General features: G+C 44.3%; 1 protein-coding gene across 2 annotated transcripts in view; it reads left to right on the forward strand.

Moving 5' to 3' along the window:
* The window catches only part of RASGRF2 (Ras protein specific guanine nucleotide releasing factor 2), a 1,720,695-nt gene that overhangs the window by 852,719 nt on the left and 851,880 nt on the right, over nucleotides 1-16,096 (forward strand). For both annotated transcript variants that reach the window (XM_078675315.1, XM_078675317.1), the window contains exon 10: nucleotides 5,040-5,200. In XM_078675315.1, the coding sequence (XP_078531441.1) occupies nucleotides 5,040-5,200 (161 nt within the window). The remainder of the gene's footprint in view (nucleotides 1-5,039; nucleotides 5,201-16,096) is intronic.

Here is a 16,096-nt window from a genome sequence, read left to right on the forward strand (position 1 = left end):
AAACACATTTTATAATGTGATAGTTACTACTTGGCAGGAGAGTTAAAAACAGGTTTCCACCAGTGCAGGCAGGGAAACCGCTATGTCCCGGGGGTGTGGTCCCTGGAACATAGCTTGCAAGCTGGCCCCAGGAAGTGTGATCCCTGGGGCCATTATTGGCTCAGATGGGGGGCTCCCTCCCTAGAAATAATTGGCAATGCAGGAGGCTCCCTGGTTCCCTTTGTGGCTCGGGAGGAGGGGTCCCTCCCAATTTTGAAAAGTTTCAGCCCCAGGTTTGGGCTCCTTGGCACCTCTGGAGACTCGGAGAGGGGTCCCCTTTCCCATAAAAAGTAATTGGGGAGCCCGGGTGGGCTCCCCTGGGCCTCTGCCAGATCAGGGAGGGGGCCATGCAGCCGATTCCCTTTTATGGTACAGCCTCGAGTGGGCTCCCTGGAGCATACCGTAATTAAATGCGGCCTGGCCGCCATTTTAGTTTTTGACACTGTGAGAGTCTTGAGGGATCATAGAATTAATTGCTCTTTTTTTTTTCTTTTGCCCCAGGGGGGATCCCTCTGGGTCACCTTTATGGGGCTTTGCGGTCAGGGTATCCCTACCCTGCCCCCTTATATTATTCTTTTTTTTAATGTCAGGACAGGGGACTAAATCCCCTAGTCCTGTAAGTGCTGCCAGAAATATTTTTCTCATGTTGCTGGCAGACAACCAGAGTGCTCACTTCCTTGGGAATCTGGCTCCAGCAGGAGTGAGATGGCCCCAATGGAAATAAAGGTCCCTGGGCTAATCAGAACGCTCTATTTTTAAATTGGCGCTCCCATGAGAGTCAAGACTCTCTCTGACCCAACCATCCAGGTATACGTTTATTTTTGTCACTTCATTTCTCAAAAACTACTGAATGAAAGTACACCAAATTACAAAAAGCACAATCTGTGAACCAAGATCTAGCTTCCTATCAAATTTGGTGTAAGTCAGTTCAGCAGTTTTTGCTGTAGCCTTGTCTAAAGAAGTCTATGGAAAATGCATGGGGTTTTTGTGTTTTAGGAACATCTTTTTTCTTGCCCCTCGCTTGACGGATCAATTCAAACCTGTCCAGAAAGGAGCTGAAGTCAATGAACCATTTTTTGGGGGAAAATTTGTAAAGATTTACAAATTAGGTCAAGTTATTAGCAAACCAAAAAATGCTCTTTCTATGGAAAAACAAACATAACTATAACTACCGCCACAAAGTAATATATTTTCTTTTTGTATGTTCTTTAGAAAACATGAGGCTGGCAAGACAGCTAAAGCTGTCTTTAGGCCAGACCTAAAAAATACTTGACTACATTTGATGCACATTGAACAACAGTGGCAGGTGTCCCCTCATCCTTCATTACATAGAAATGATCATTAAAGGATTATCCTAGAAACTTTCATGTGCTTTAAGGTGGGGTCTTATTTGGTTATTTTCCTGTCTAGCCAACTAAAGCAACTCGTAAGGCTCTAGTTCCTCTTCTGACTCTGGGCCTATCACTTGTATCAACCCTAAAAGTTTCTGTTATAATACCCATGCAGTTTAACTTCTATACATAGAGTCTGAAATCCAGATGGAGGAGTCCAGCCTCTCTATTCACCAGTGTATGGTCTAAACGGGAGTCAGACTAGCACCGGGTCCACAGCTACAGAACTGTAGCAGGGAGAGCCCACATGGACTTGAACTGAGTGACTAAGAATCATTGCCCACAAAGTTTATATTGCAGCTGAATCACAAGAACTTTACTAGATACATGACAAGACATTACTAAAGTGTAAGATGACAACATTCACAATAACCCAGAGTTGCATCTGGCTAATGTGGGTTCAGCTTTTCAGAGCTGGAGAGAAGCTGATTGCAAAATAGTGTAAGTTGTGTTTGTTAAAGAACAAAACAGGTTATTGGAAGACTACAAAGCAGGCATATAATCTGAAGGAAGCTGACAGGGTCTGGTACCAACAAATAAAGCCCTGAATGATGCAGTCACCGATTAGGAAGTCAACTACTAGACCAATAACACAGGGAGAAAAATGTCATCTCTCCAGGGTACAAAGTGGTGGAGCCTAGTCTTATACCGGTTACTGACATCAGTGTTCAAAAGAAGAAAATTGAACTAGTTTGGGAAGAGATATTGGTGCAGATATATCACAAGGCAAGTCGTATATCATATAGAGACATATATAAATACATGCACTGTATTTCAATGCAACACAGAGCGGCCTCTGAGAAAATTATAATAGGGTGGTTATTCCCAAACAAGGTGCATAGAATGTTTCTGAGTATACCTAACAAAATGTGAGAGTTATGTAGGAGTGGGAACCTCTTCATGTTTAGTGGGCATGTCCTGGTTTTGTAAGAAGATGTTGGACCTCCATATATTCCATAATTGGGTTTGAACTGAAAGCGTACCCAGCCACTGCTATCCTAACAGTACGTCTGCAGTGGTCGGAGTAAGTTACCAGCAGATTATGGAAACTGATCTTTAAATTACTACTAATTGGTAAAATGACTCCTACATATGAGTAGACAAAAGGTTCCAGCCCAACATTGCGTGCCTGATGCTGTAGAGTTTGGAAGACGATCGCAATAGCTGTCAACAAATGTCATGAAAGATAGGGGCACATTTCTATGTGTTTGGCTGCTTGCCTTGCGAAACATAGAGTGGTGGAACTGAGAGATGACCTACCTGCCTAGACTGGGAACTTTGAGGATAGTTGACTGACTAGGTGAAGGTCGACAATTGTCATAGTGAGAAGTAATAGATGGACCTCAGATGATTGTAAGTATTAACACTACCAGCATACAGCACCAATTAGGCATGGGATGACGGATGCTAAGTTTGGGGAGGATAAGGAGAGTTCCATAGGAAGTCATACGTAGATTCATGTTAGACTTCTCCTTCCTTTATCCCATATTCTGGGTGCCATGCACTGAGGTGCATTCTGAATGGACGAGGTGGTCATCCTATTAATATTGCTCAACATATATCTATCTGCCCTATTGTTGACCTGTATTTCTTCTGAAACTGGCAGCAATGCTGCAAAATAGGTTTTGTAAATGGAAACCTATATTGTTGTTCCTGAGTCAGACAAAACAATACATTTATGTTAATTGTTGGAATGATGTACACATCTATTGCCCTGCACTTTTATCACTTTTATTGATTTTATCATTGTATTTGTAATGTATATATATGTATATTATATTATTTATATATGTATATATATATATATATATATTGTGTCCTTTTGTACCAATTTAGGGCTTAGAACCCATTTAGATCAATCTCTACTCACACTATGTGGAGAAAGTTTAGGAACTATATATTTATATATTTTTTCCTTCTTTATGAATTCTATTTATGCAATGATGTTATTAATGTAAAATTGTGGCATTGAAGTAAATGTGATAGCCAGCCGATCTTAATGATACAACATGAAACAGTATGTTTACTATGTCCATGCTCATTAATGGGAGGAGTCAGGGGGAGTGACTGACAGTATTTAACCACTTGTATCTCTGGGACTGTCATGTGATCAAGTCCGGGTTTCCCGGACGAAACGCGTCATGTTGCCGTTCCCATCGACGGAATAAAGCACTTCATAAATCTACAAATCCCTTGTTGTGGTCTGTACCTGTGTTCGTGTTGGTGCTGCCGGCGGGTCGCACGCACTGCAGGATTGTGGAATCCTATCTATGAAAATATATCTAACTATGTAGGTTTTACATGCTTCTGCCGAAATAAACCTTGTAATTGAATGTCTGTGAACCAGAGCAAATCATTATAGATTAGATACAATTCTCAGAATATTCTTCATCTTAATCTGAAGGTCACCAGCTCACTTTGTTCATTGAACAAAGTACCCTCAAGATTCAAATCCTCCTATCCAAAGTGCACCCTAGGACACAGGCGATGCAGCAAAGATTGCTTTAATTCTAACATAGTCACGAAGAAGTATCAGAATGTCCCACTCGCACCCGCGCAGCCATGTCTCTGTGCTCTATTGCCACAATCTCTGTCTACTTGGGTGTGGCCGTCTTTTGTGACCTGTGTTAAAACTGCACTTACAGAAATAGACACTGCTGGTTCACCGACTGTGACCTTCACTGGACAGAATGCATTCTTTCAAACAACATATGGGTCTGTCGTAGTGTGCGCAGCCTTTGCGGATCCTAGGGAAGCAGTTAATGGGCCATATGTAGGTAATTTTTGTTTTGCGATTCTCAAATAGCGATTTTTGGGGAATCGCAATTAGAGAATCGCAAAACGAAATGTAGGTAGGATTAGCAACTTTTTTAGCAAATCCCAACTATTCCTTATTTGCTAATCGCAAATTGAGATTCGCAAATAAGGAATGCCTTCTCATTCATTCCTATGGGCTAGAAGGCCCTTAGAAATGAATTGGAAGACATTCTCAATTTGCGATTCTCAATTAGAGAATCGCAAATTGAGAATGCAATTTCAGGGTTGCAAGGGTGTCAATAGGACACCCTGTTGCACCCCTGAAATTAACATGTGTGCACACGTGGCCAACATACATGCCCTAAGGGCATGTATGTGACCCACATGGCACTTTGAAAAATGCTAATAAGTGCATTTTTCAAAGAAATCGCAAATTACCACCAACCTTAAGTTGATGGTATTTTGCGATTCCTTAAACCAAAATTTGCACAACTTGGGTGCTTCCTACATTGCATTTAAGGAACCACAATTTGCGATTTCTTAAATGCAATTGCAAAATAAGGAATCTCAAATTTTGCGATTCCTTATTTTGCATGTGGGTTTTTGTGTGCTACATAGCACACTGCCCTAATTGCGATCGCAAATGCTGAAATTCTGCAAATTTCAGCATTTGCGAGCGCAATTAGGCTTCCTACATATGTCCCAATGTTCGGTATCTAGTTTGCTCTGCTTACGGGGTGCACAGAGATGCCAGTTCCATGTATAGTTACCACGTTACATAAAATGCATTTAACAGATAAAATACTTGCCGGCATAGCACAGATATTAATTTACACTTTTTTTTAATTGCAGGTTCTCTTATTCAGGTGCCATCTGTTGAAAGGGGAAAACTTAGTAAAGTCCGTCTGGGATCCCTCTCTTTGAAAAAAGAAGGAGAAAGACAATGCTTCTTATTTACAAAGCACTTTTTAATCTGTACAAGAAGTTCTGGAGGAAAACTGCACTTACTAAAGGTATGTTTCAATTCTGTTATGAAATGAGGTGGAACGATGTTTGTATAGAAAAACAGAGCTGATGCTGGTAGTTTGCAGTAGAGCACTGCAGTACATGGCGTGAAAACAATCTGCTATAGTGTGCCTATGCCCCGGGTAATATCATGTGCTGTCTACAAAACATTGTACCGGCTTCTATGAATAGGTATATGGAAGAGAAACAAGGGGTGGAGTTTGGGAAGCACCAAACCAATACATGCACGTTGATTCCATGCTTGTTCCTTCGTTTCATTTATCCTTAGGCTTTTCTTATTTTCAGAGTGTTCATGCAGGTTTATATCTTCTCATTGCATATAAGAGCAACTGACATTTGTATTGCAGATGCTTTTTCAAGGCTTCACTCTTCTTCCAATAGTCCAGTGTGATTTAAAATCATTATATTTTGCAGTACTTAGACACATTTCCTATATTAAATTGGAATATAACAGAAAAGGATACTTAAAGGATCTGTTTGAATCAATGGCTTTGTTAGAATTAAATATGAGTTTTCTCACTTCACAATTCAGTCACATTTGTAAGTCTTCAGCTGACTCCAATGTAGTTATAGGAAATTAGATGTGAAATATGGATAGTTCACCCATGACAGCTGTTTGTTGTCAGAAACACGCCGCAGGGATTTGGGACTATGTCATGGGAGGACTACAGATAGTTGACACTTGGGCCCTGATTTTGATGTCGGTCGGAAAGCCTCCGACTTGCGGTTTCATTTCCAACTGTTGTATCACGAATTTGGAGGTCGCAATTGAAACTGGATGGTCATTCTGGCTTGGTTCCAATGGGCTCAAGGAGCCATCGGCCAATGGAAAAGGCATGTAATCCCTTAAGTACGACGTTTCCGCCGTCGGGATTATGATGCCAGTTTTCCACAGGCTCTGGCTTTCCAACATGAAAATTCTGTTGGAAAGCGACTTTGGGGACTCTAGCAGGGTCCCCTTGCAACAACGGCCTCCGGTTGGAGGCCTGGGGGGCACATATGGTGCTCCCCTGTCAATCCCTGCACCAAGTGGAATGCACCTTGAGGTGCCTGCCACACAGTGCAGGGATTATCAAAAACTCCCATTTCTCCATGGAGGCTTATGCTGCTGCCGGTTTCTGACTGCAGGGTATGCTCCCCTGGAGAAATTGGAATGTGGTTGGTCGGTCCCGATTCCACAGTGGTCCACCTGATATATATCGTAATACGGCCCTTGGTGTCAGACTACATATATTTTTGACTGATTTGGTGTTTGCATAATAGGAGATAGAAAAATTGTGATTGCTTGGCAACTTAACTCACAAATGTTTTTACAAGTGGGCAAAAATAAAGAAAATGTGTTCTAACACCACTGAAAAAATCATGACACTTTTATTATTTATAAAGCATTTGACAAGTGTTTTAGAAATTTTACGAAGAAATTGTGGGCTATGAATGAGAATGTAGGTATTACATTTTGCACATCTGTTTCTGCTCCAAACTGAACAAGGAATAGACTGGTTTTGTTCTTGGCCATGTGAAATCTTTAGTGTTTTGCTGGGTGCTGTGTATGCCACTATGTTTTGGTGACTGGAGACATGCATTTGGTCTCTGTGGAGACATTGGATTTTTCCAGAGGGTCTGAGCAGAGAGGATATCATTGCTTCTGCTGGAGCTTGTACTTGCAATCTGCACGTACCCTGAAATGAAGTAGTAATATTTTGTACATGAACATGTGGACTATAATATGTAAGGCTTTAATTAAAGGAGGGTAAAGTTAAACCCACTAAAAAGACGACAGCATAATAAAGTTTCATTTACAATCCAGGAAATGGCGGCTATTGCACGACAATCGCTCCCCTAGCTCTGCGAACGGGACATGGTGATGGCTTAGACTCTCAGCATAGAGTGGCTGACCTGATACCTTGTCTAATGGTTATCTTGGTAAAACTCTCCATACAATAGGTGGTAGACTTTCATGAAAAAGTAGAGATATTGCCATTAACATTCTTGAAACTCCCCAGATATTTGTATACGCAGATTACATATGTGGGCATTTACAATGTATCCCTCCTCTGAAAGTGCAGTTTCAGTGTGTGCACATACAGGCGAAAACCCACCAGCAGGCGCAATCACTACCAGATTTACAGATGCTGTTTTATCATAAATTGTGCTCTTCTAAAAGTGGATTGGGGGACTCAGCAAGATAAACCAGGTCCTCTACGCTGGAGAGCTCGGCAACACCTCTGCGATACTCTCTGTACTGTATCTTAAAATTTCTGAATAAAATCTTTTGAAATAAAAAAAAAAAGAAAAGAAAATGTGGCCATTTTTTTCATCTCCACTTTGATAGAGGTGGATAATTCACTACTGTGGTGGGTGGATTCACTGATTGCTAAATCAGACCATTAGTCCCGTCTTCCGCATTTGAAAAAAAGAAGTGTTTGCTTAATTTCTTATAATTGAAATAAAGCAAATATTGCACAGTTTCACTATACTGTAATTGTGGCCCGGTAGTTGAAACGTTTTTGTAATTTAGGCTTCATTCCTTATGACGCAAGCAGCAACGCCGCTTTAAAACAGAATGTCTGTTTTTAATGCTTCTACAAAATTCATGTAATACGGCCATTAAACAAAATATTAAGCAGAAAAACGATCAAAATGGTTGCAAGTATCCCCCAGGCGCCCAGCAGCCTTTGAGGCCAGGCCTGTCGAGAAAGACGTAGGCCAAAAGCTAGTCCTTCAGTCTTTATGTCTTATGTGTAGTCTTCAGCAATGGCATTAGTACACGTCTATTTCCTTACATGCACATCAGTAGCTCACATTAGGTACTTAAATTGTGCACCATCCAAAATGAAGAAACCCCCAGAAATTGGTCCGATTCCGCGTGTTAGGAGGTTGCTAAGATGTTTTAGCTAAGGTTCAGGACGCACAGGAAACAAATGTTGTCATTGCCTGTTACATAAAGAGTTGCTAGTACACCAATCACTTTATCCAAGATTGACTTTCTTCTAGTAAGTCTGAACAGTTTGCATTTCCTGTATGACAACTGTACCCCTTTGCAGTTTTCCCAGCATGTGTGAAGGGTTGCATTTCTTCCAAACTGCTGTTGCATACTAACTGTGTGGTAACTCTAAGGCATTTCCCACCATTGATGGTGTTCATTCTAGATGTGATTGAGACCCGATTATATTCTGTGATTGGACGTTTACATAGCTATATAACGCAAAATGAAGAAACCCGAGAAATTGTTCGGTTATTGTCTGTTAGGAGGTTGCTAAAATGTTTTAGCTAGGGTTCAGGGTGCCCAGAGAACTCATTTTAGAATGCGTGTTACATCAAGAGCTGCTGTCCTATCAATTACTTTATCCAAGATTGACTTTCTTCTAGTAAGTCTGAAAGGTTTACATTCCCTTTGTGACAAATGCACCCCTTTGCGGTTTTGCCAGCATGTTGCATTTCTTCCAAAGTCCTGTTTCATACTAACTGTGTGGTAACTCAAAGGCATTTCCCACAATTGATGGTGTTCATCCTAGACGAGAGGGCTTGTCCTCCCTTCCTCATCCCTCAAGGTGTTTTTTATATATTAGCATTTTGTCGAAATGAACAAGACTAATACATTGAGGAGTATAAGATAACAATTTCATTGTTTACTAGTATTTACAATGCATGCCCTTCTCACAGTATGTGGTGTTTACAGGTGATGTTGATAGTCAAGGATGGAGTGTGATGCAGTACAATATCTGGCCTGAAGACTGGCCCCAGATGAGGGAGAGCTAGGGAGTGCCAGGTATACAACATGTAGAGCTTAGGATATGTGATAATTCAACATATTAACTGCAGAGAAGGATGCAGTGGACTTCAGTTAAACCAAAGAGAAACGCACATAGCTGGAGCCAACAGTGTGGGGAGCGGGGTCGCAGTCATCAAATGACACGGTGTCTAACGGGTGAGAGCACATCCAGCTCCGCGCCAAAGGGTGCCTTGGTATGATGCACCACATAGGGGTAATTATGCCTGAGTGTGGGTCAATCAGGTCCCCTTAGGTAAGGGAGCTGGGCTCAGGAGGAGGCCGCAGTTAACTTGGACACCAAGGTGTCCAAATCAGTGTCTGTTGCCACCTCTTGCCTCCACCCTTACCTTGAGGGACTAGCGCCAAGTGGAGCTGAGGGGGATTGGGGTTCTTCCAATGAGTGGCAGTTGTATTTGGAAGCAGCAGTGCCAAGGGAAAGAATCAGAGGCTGCTTTTTGCTTCTTCGGGTGTCTAATGCAACCACTTCCCAAGAATACAGCTCAGGCAGCCCAGTGATCACCTCGAGTTCCCTTAATATTTTTGCCCAGTAATTATGGAGAGAGGGGCAATCCCAGAGAATATTTTTGAAATCAGCTGCTGGAGAGGCGCATCTAGTGCAGGAGTCCGATGCCGCAGAGAAAAACCTACTAATATGCGCTGCAAAATTCGCCCTCCCAGGTATTCTGTGTGGCCTGTAATGATACCCGTGTGTGATTGACCAAGGCCTAATTAAGCCAAGTAACAAGCCTGTGGCCCATTCCCATTGTGTGTAAAGAGTTCAACAGTTCATGCATGGGTGGTTCTGCATCATGTATGGACCAGACCCATCTGATGGTGTTGCGTATCAGACCATAAGTAAGGAACTGGCCTACATGCAGACTAACTTGTTCAACCAGGTCTGGGAATTGTGTTGAGTGCCGATCCCAAAATAAGTCACCCATGTTGTTATGCTAGCTCAGTCCCAAAGAGATAACTCACTAATCGATAGATGTCCCACAGGCCTGCATAAGCTCAGAAGTGGTATCGCTGGGACGTAAGGGGCAATTAATTTAGTGGTCAAAAGGCCTCAAGCCAGGCAGCGTGATGCCACTGAAACCAGGAGGGAAGGCCTGCACAAAGGGGGACGCCATGTACTGAAAATGGTAGAATGTCGCTGAGTGTAAGAGGTGGGACCACAGTGTAAGTCTCTTCCAGGAAGCACCCCACCATCCAGTGAGCCAATCCCTAGAGCTGAGCAGCCTAGTAATAATATTCAAAACTGGGGGCACCAAGTACACCCTGCTCCAATGAAAGGCATAGTTTGGACAAAGCAACGAGACCCATGCCATATAAAGTCTCTGAAGAGTCCGTTCAAAGCTCAGAAACATTTCTTGGGTAGGAGCCCCGGCATGTTGGCAAAGTGACATAAGAGGCAATGTAGCATCACCATCTTGGAAACCGCTATGCGCCCCATGACGGACAGCACGAGTGTGCGCCAGAATGCTGCTTGCACACGGCGGGATGCAATTGCTAAGGTCAGGTTCCCTTCTAAGAGGTCACCAGTTGGAGTGGAACATACGGATACCCAGGTAGTCGAAGGAGTCTCCTTCCCAACAGACTACGTTGTCTCCCAGGGTAAACTGTTGGGGAGGGGTCACAAAATGTACTTGTTCTAGCTGACCATAACGCCTGATACTGACCCAAACTTTTCAAGAAGGAGAGCAATTTGAGAATGTTTGCATGCTAAGTCTTTTAGGTACATGAGATTGTCTACTGCACATAACGAGACTATGTGAATTCTGTCTGGGAGGTGGATACCTCAGGTTTTTTCACGTGCTGATTACCAGGGCCATAGAGAGCGCAAACAGGAGGGGAGAGATTGGGAACCATAATAGAGGCAGATATGTGTCCCTAGAACCGAATTCCGTATCAGAGGGTCTGTGTATAGAAGGCAGATCATTCATATTGTGTGGGCTCCGAATCCAAAACAGTATAGAACCAAGAAAAGATACTCCCAGTGTAAACGTATCAATCACTTTCTCCAAGTCAAGAACAAGGGCAGCTGCCCTAGGCCAATCTGAGTGGATTGCTTCCATGTCTCTATATCATTGTCGAATATTCAGGCAGATATTCCTCCCAGGGACAAAGCCATTCTGATCAGCATTTACATGTTACGAGATCACCCATTTGGATTTCAGTAGCCAGAATTTTACTGAGGATCTTGTACTCCATATTTATGAAGGCAAGGGGCCAACTATTGAGGTCTGAATGGCCTCACGGAGGGTGATAAAGAGCCAGCCGACCTCAAGGGCTGCATTATAAGTCTCAACAAGTTTTGGTGCCAGGGTACCAACAATCAACTCTGCCGGCAGCCCATCTGAGCCTAGTGCTTTACCAGCAGCCAGGTCGGCAATCCCTCCTCACATCATGAACAGTGATGGGAGCATCAAGTATATCACATTCTGTCTGCCAAAGCTAGGTAACAGTATGCTGTCCAGAAATTAGGTTATCTTGGCTGGGGTGATGTCTAGTAGTGAGGCAGAGAGGACTTGGTAATAATGGTGTAACACATTGAGGACAGCTAATTGAGAATGGTGCAGTGCTCTGTCTGGACCTTGTAGCATCGTCACCTGTGTTGGTTGCACCTCAGCTTTGAGTATAGCCATGCTAATAGGTGGCCCGGTTTGTCCTCCTCTGAGGGTGATTGGACTGAGTAGGCCGAGTAATCGAGGCAGCGCAATTGTATCATGAGGGCAGCTCCATGGAGCTGAGTTATAGAGTCATGGAGTGTCTGGGGCCAACTGCGTGCCTTTCCGCAGCAGTGTAATCCTTTTCAACACTCTTTAGGTCTGGAAGGATAGATTTGCGGCACCCTATAGAGGCCTGGATACTGAACCCAACGTTTACCACTTTGAAGGCCTCCCACTCCACAAATGGATAGGAGTTTTTCCTGGTATAAATTTTGAAATAAATAATTATTGATGCCAGCTGCCAAGATAGCCTAGAATGCTGGGTCCTCCAAGGCAGCATGTTGGAAGTGCCAGGTAGGCATAGCAGAGGCCGCCCTACCCCAGTAGAGGGTGAGTAGTAAAGAATTGTGATCAGATAGTGTCCATCCCAGGAAATCTACTATCCTATTCAATCAGACATAGTGGTCATAAACTGGAGTGTAGAATGAGGAGAGTAGATGCCCAGGTTTAAGGTGATGCCACACATCATGGCAAGACCACTGCTGGTGCAAAAGAAGAAAGTGCATGCGCATTGCAAAATAATGGGTGCCCCAGAGAGTTGAGATGAGATCTATCTATCAGCATCTGGGTTGCAATAGAAATTCCCCCCTATCAGCCACGTGATATGTGCCCACTTAGCCAGACAGGAATAGAGGCACTCATGAACTTGGGTTGTTCAGAGGTATGGGCATAAATCCCACCTAGCAACACACGGGAGCCGTCCAGCCTGATCTCCAACAAGACAAAGCAGCCCACGTGGTCAGTGTCTTCCGATAGGACTGTGAAGGGTGTCCCTGCCTTGATTCAAACTAGACGGCCTTAGCGAAGGTTGAGTAGTCTGTAGTGTGAACATGTCCCCTCCATTTTCATTGCAATTTCTCCCCCTTTCTTCTGGTAATGTGGGATTCCTGTAACAAAGTGCAATGGGGTTCATATTGCACTAAGTATGAGTGAATTTTGCATCGCTTGGTGGGGGTGTGCATCCCTTTAATATTTCAGGATATAATTTTAAAGATCTGTGCCCTGGTCATAGTGAGGGATGGAGGAACCACAAAATATGCCATGTGTGGGTAGATTCCCTTGTCACAACTTTGTATGGTAAGTCTAGAGAGTGAGCGAGACCTACATTCAAAACAGCAATCCAGCTAAGAAAGTGTAAAGAATAAAACCAGTTAACATGATTTAAACGAGTACAAATCCCAAGAGCGGGGGCTGCAACCCCCGTTTTCACAAACAGGGTCATGTAACAGGGCTGTGCACAGGCAGTAAGGGTGTGGGGTCAAAGCTTATTTTAACTCCAGTTCCTGCATCTTAATCTTAACAGCGATGTAGAAAGCGTGTTGGTCAGGAATATAATGATCTGCTGATTGTCATCTTTCATGATACGATTGGACTGGCTTGCAAATTTCAGGATCGCTTCCCTGTCCCTATAATGGAGTATTTTCTCCACCACTGCACCTGGGGGAGCTCCCAACTGAGGGCGGCATGTGGGCTCTCTCAATGGAGAAATAAGGGGTGAGGGCTTGAGTTGGCAGCATTGACCTCAACTAAGTTTCCAAAAAGCCCTCCATGTCACCCCCCCTCAGCCTTTTCCAGGAGGCCAACAATGCGGAGATTACTGCTGAAAGGGCTGCCTGCAGCATCCTCCACCCTGCACTTAAGGAGTTGGATCCTATCTGTTAGTTCACGCACCAGTCATTAAGGTCCTCCGACTTGGGTTACAATTTGGTTAGTAGCTTCTCTGAGTTCTAGACCGTCTCAGTCAGTCTGCTGTAATCATCTTGCACCAAATTTACATCAATCGCCGCAGCATCCACCTTCGCCTCCAGGGAAGCGCAAGATGATTCAGTCGCATGTATGATGGAGTCTCCCTTGTCATCCTCCACCCCAGTCAGGGGCTCTGGACGGCGCCATATCCCACGACAGTCGCAGTGAGTTGGGGCCAGCCCAGGATGATTTTGTGCAGCCCATCTCAAATAAGAGGGGTATCAGGGAGAGAGCGACCAGGTGTTGCTGGAACTACTCTCCCGCCAGCAGCATTAGTAATAGAGGAAGGGAGAGAGGTCAAGTCAGCAGTGATCACCCTAGTGCCCATGCAAGACAGGCAGATCCAGGTGACTTGTAGAGCACAGCAAGAGCCCCAAGCCTGGTAGAGAGGAGCACTTGTCGCTCAAGGCTGGCAGAGTCTTATCATGTATAAGTATGTCCACAGTGTACTAAGCTCTTATCAGGGGTCTGCCGGACTCATCAACCAGGCTGAGCATGTTTGCCACCACACTGCCTCTCCAATGTTGCTGCAGGTGGTGCAGCATGTGCGCCCAGCCCACTAGGGCTTTCCAGCGGTCGCAACCCCAGGCGCCAAGTTCATAGAGACAGTGATGGTAGTGGCCCGAGTCTGTAAAAAATATCACCCGCGTCAGAGAAGGAGGCAACGTCCAGTCCGCTGAGGCTTCCAAGGTTTACATATGAAATTGAGGGGCTCTGCCAGGCTAAAGAGAAGGTCATAGGAGGTCCGGGCCATCGGCTGCCTCACATGGTCTGAGGGCCTGAACGGTATCTACTGGAAGAAAGGTGGCCCCAGTAGGAGGCGGTGTTCTTTCAAATCTTCAACCCACCAGCAATGAGAGGCAGGGCCGATCCAGGGGATCCATTCTGACCAGGGGTCAGGCCATGCCTCCCTGAAGCTGGGTCCGCAGGAGCAGAGGGCGCTGCGGCATAGATTCTGGGCAGGAGCAGTCCATTCCAGGCTAGAAGGCCACCCCAGACTCACCTGCAAGAAACAATGAGGGCACCCGGAGACCCGTGATATCAGGCCGCGGCAGTACAGCAGGCAAGGCCTCCAACATGAGGCCCGGCAAACAGCAACTAGCCAGTGTAGCTCCCAGCTCTGGAATGGAGGGAGGGAGTCTAGAGCTGCCTTCACCAATGTCCCTGCCACGGTGGTAGTAACTAAAGAAGGTGGTTGGTGAGCCGTGATACCAGGCTGTCTGGAACCCGCTGCAGCACAGTGTAGGAGACAGCCCTGCACGGCCTAGCGGCCCAGTAGCTCAGAGTCAGGTGGTCTGGCTCCTGTCTCTTGAAGGAGTAGGGGGAAGTCCTCTGTAGCCGCCATCAGCATGCTCAAACCCCCTGCAATACTCCTCTCAGATGAGATCAGGTATCGAATGCCCCTGATGGAGGAGATTAGGTGTGATTGCTGGGAACTCCAATCGGGAGCCTCAGATCTAGGCGGCCGCCATGTTGTCCGTACCCCTCAAGATGGTTATATGTAGCGGTTGTGGAGGGTTAACAGGTTGATGTGTCCAGACATTTGTGGAAGAAAAGGGGCCATTTTCTGTGTACTCACTTGTGGTTTAGACGTGGGCACCCCACAAAGGTTTTAGGTGAGCCAGAGGTTCTGTAGTGTTCTGGCTTGGCCCTACCACCCACATTATATAGCAAACCATTGACAATTACTACGTATGTGGCCCAGCAGATAATATGAAAAATAAGGCTAGACTCTTTAAAACTAAAACAATAGTTAATTAGTTGCATGTTTCAAGTTAATTCGCTGGATTCATTACTACACTCAGTGATGTGTATGTAGATATATCATAGTACTGTTTAGGAAAATAAGGCACAGTGATAAAAACACTCCGCCAAGAATCAAACAATTTTGCTAAGCAAGGAAGCTGAGATTTGAGTCCAGGTTTCCCGTTTACTCTAGTAGTTCAAGTTCAAGAGTTATCCTCTCCTCTCACGCACTGTGATGGAAAGGTAATGACTTTTGCATAGTTGTCTTTCAAAAGATAAATTGTAGCACTGATTTTAATAGCGCCTAAATGAAAACCACATAATAAATCAGCCCGACAATAGACCGGAAAAAACCTAGAATTAAAACATTCGACTGGAGTGTGATTTAATAATGAGAAGGTGAAATCTCCAAAGAGAATGAGTGACTCCAAAATAAATATAAAATAAGGTGAATGGTTTAAATTAGCATTGGCAAAGCCAATGGGTGTGGCTATGACAATCTGGTGCAGTTCTTTTATCTAAACATGGCAGCCGCATATTTGCCATAACAAGTTTTGGTGTTAAAAATAAATTAACCATTACATGCAATTTTAAGAGACCAGCAGGGGTGCTTCCTTTCATGCAGGTATACCTTTACCAGGTATAGAAGTTGTTTCTAGTTTCAAAGCCATATGATTATTATTGTCACAAAGAAAATGAATTATTGACTTCGAATTACAGGAACCTGAAGAGAGTTTAAAGCACAAACAAATCACTGAAAAGTTAAGTAACTGTTGGACCCGGGCCTCTTTGGCGGGTTCACCCCTGAACTTTTTGCTTTTGATTGTGACCTGGCGTTCATGATTTCTGGCTTGGCGCACAATTTCCCTGGGTCCCAGGGTAAAGTGCGT

The sequence above is a fragment of the Lissotriton helveticus genome, chromosome 2_1 (genome assembly GCF_964261635.1).
Source record: "Lissotriton helveticus chromosome 2_1, aLisHel1.1, whole genome shotgun sequence".
NCBI classification, from domain to species: domain Eukaryota; kingdom Metazoa; phylum Chordata; class Amphibia; order Caudata; family Salamandridae; genus Lissotriton; species Lissotriton helveticus.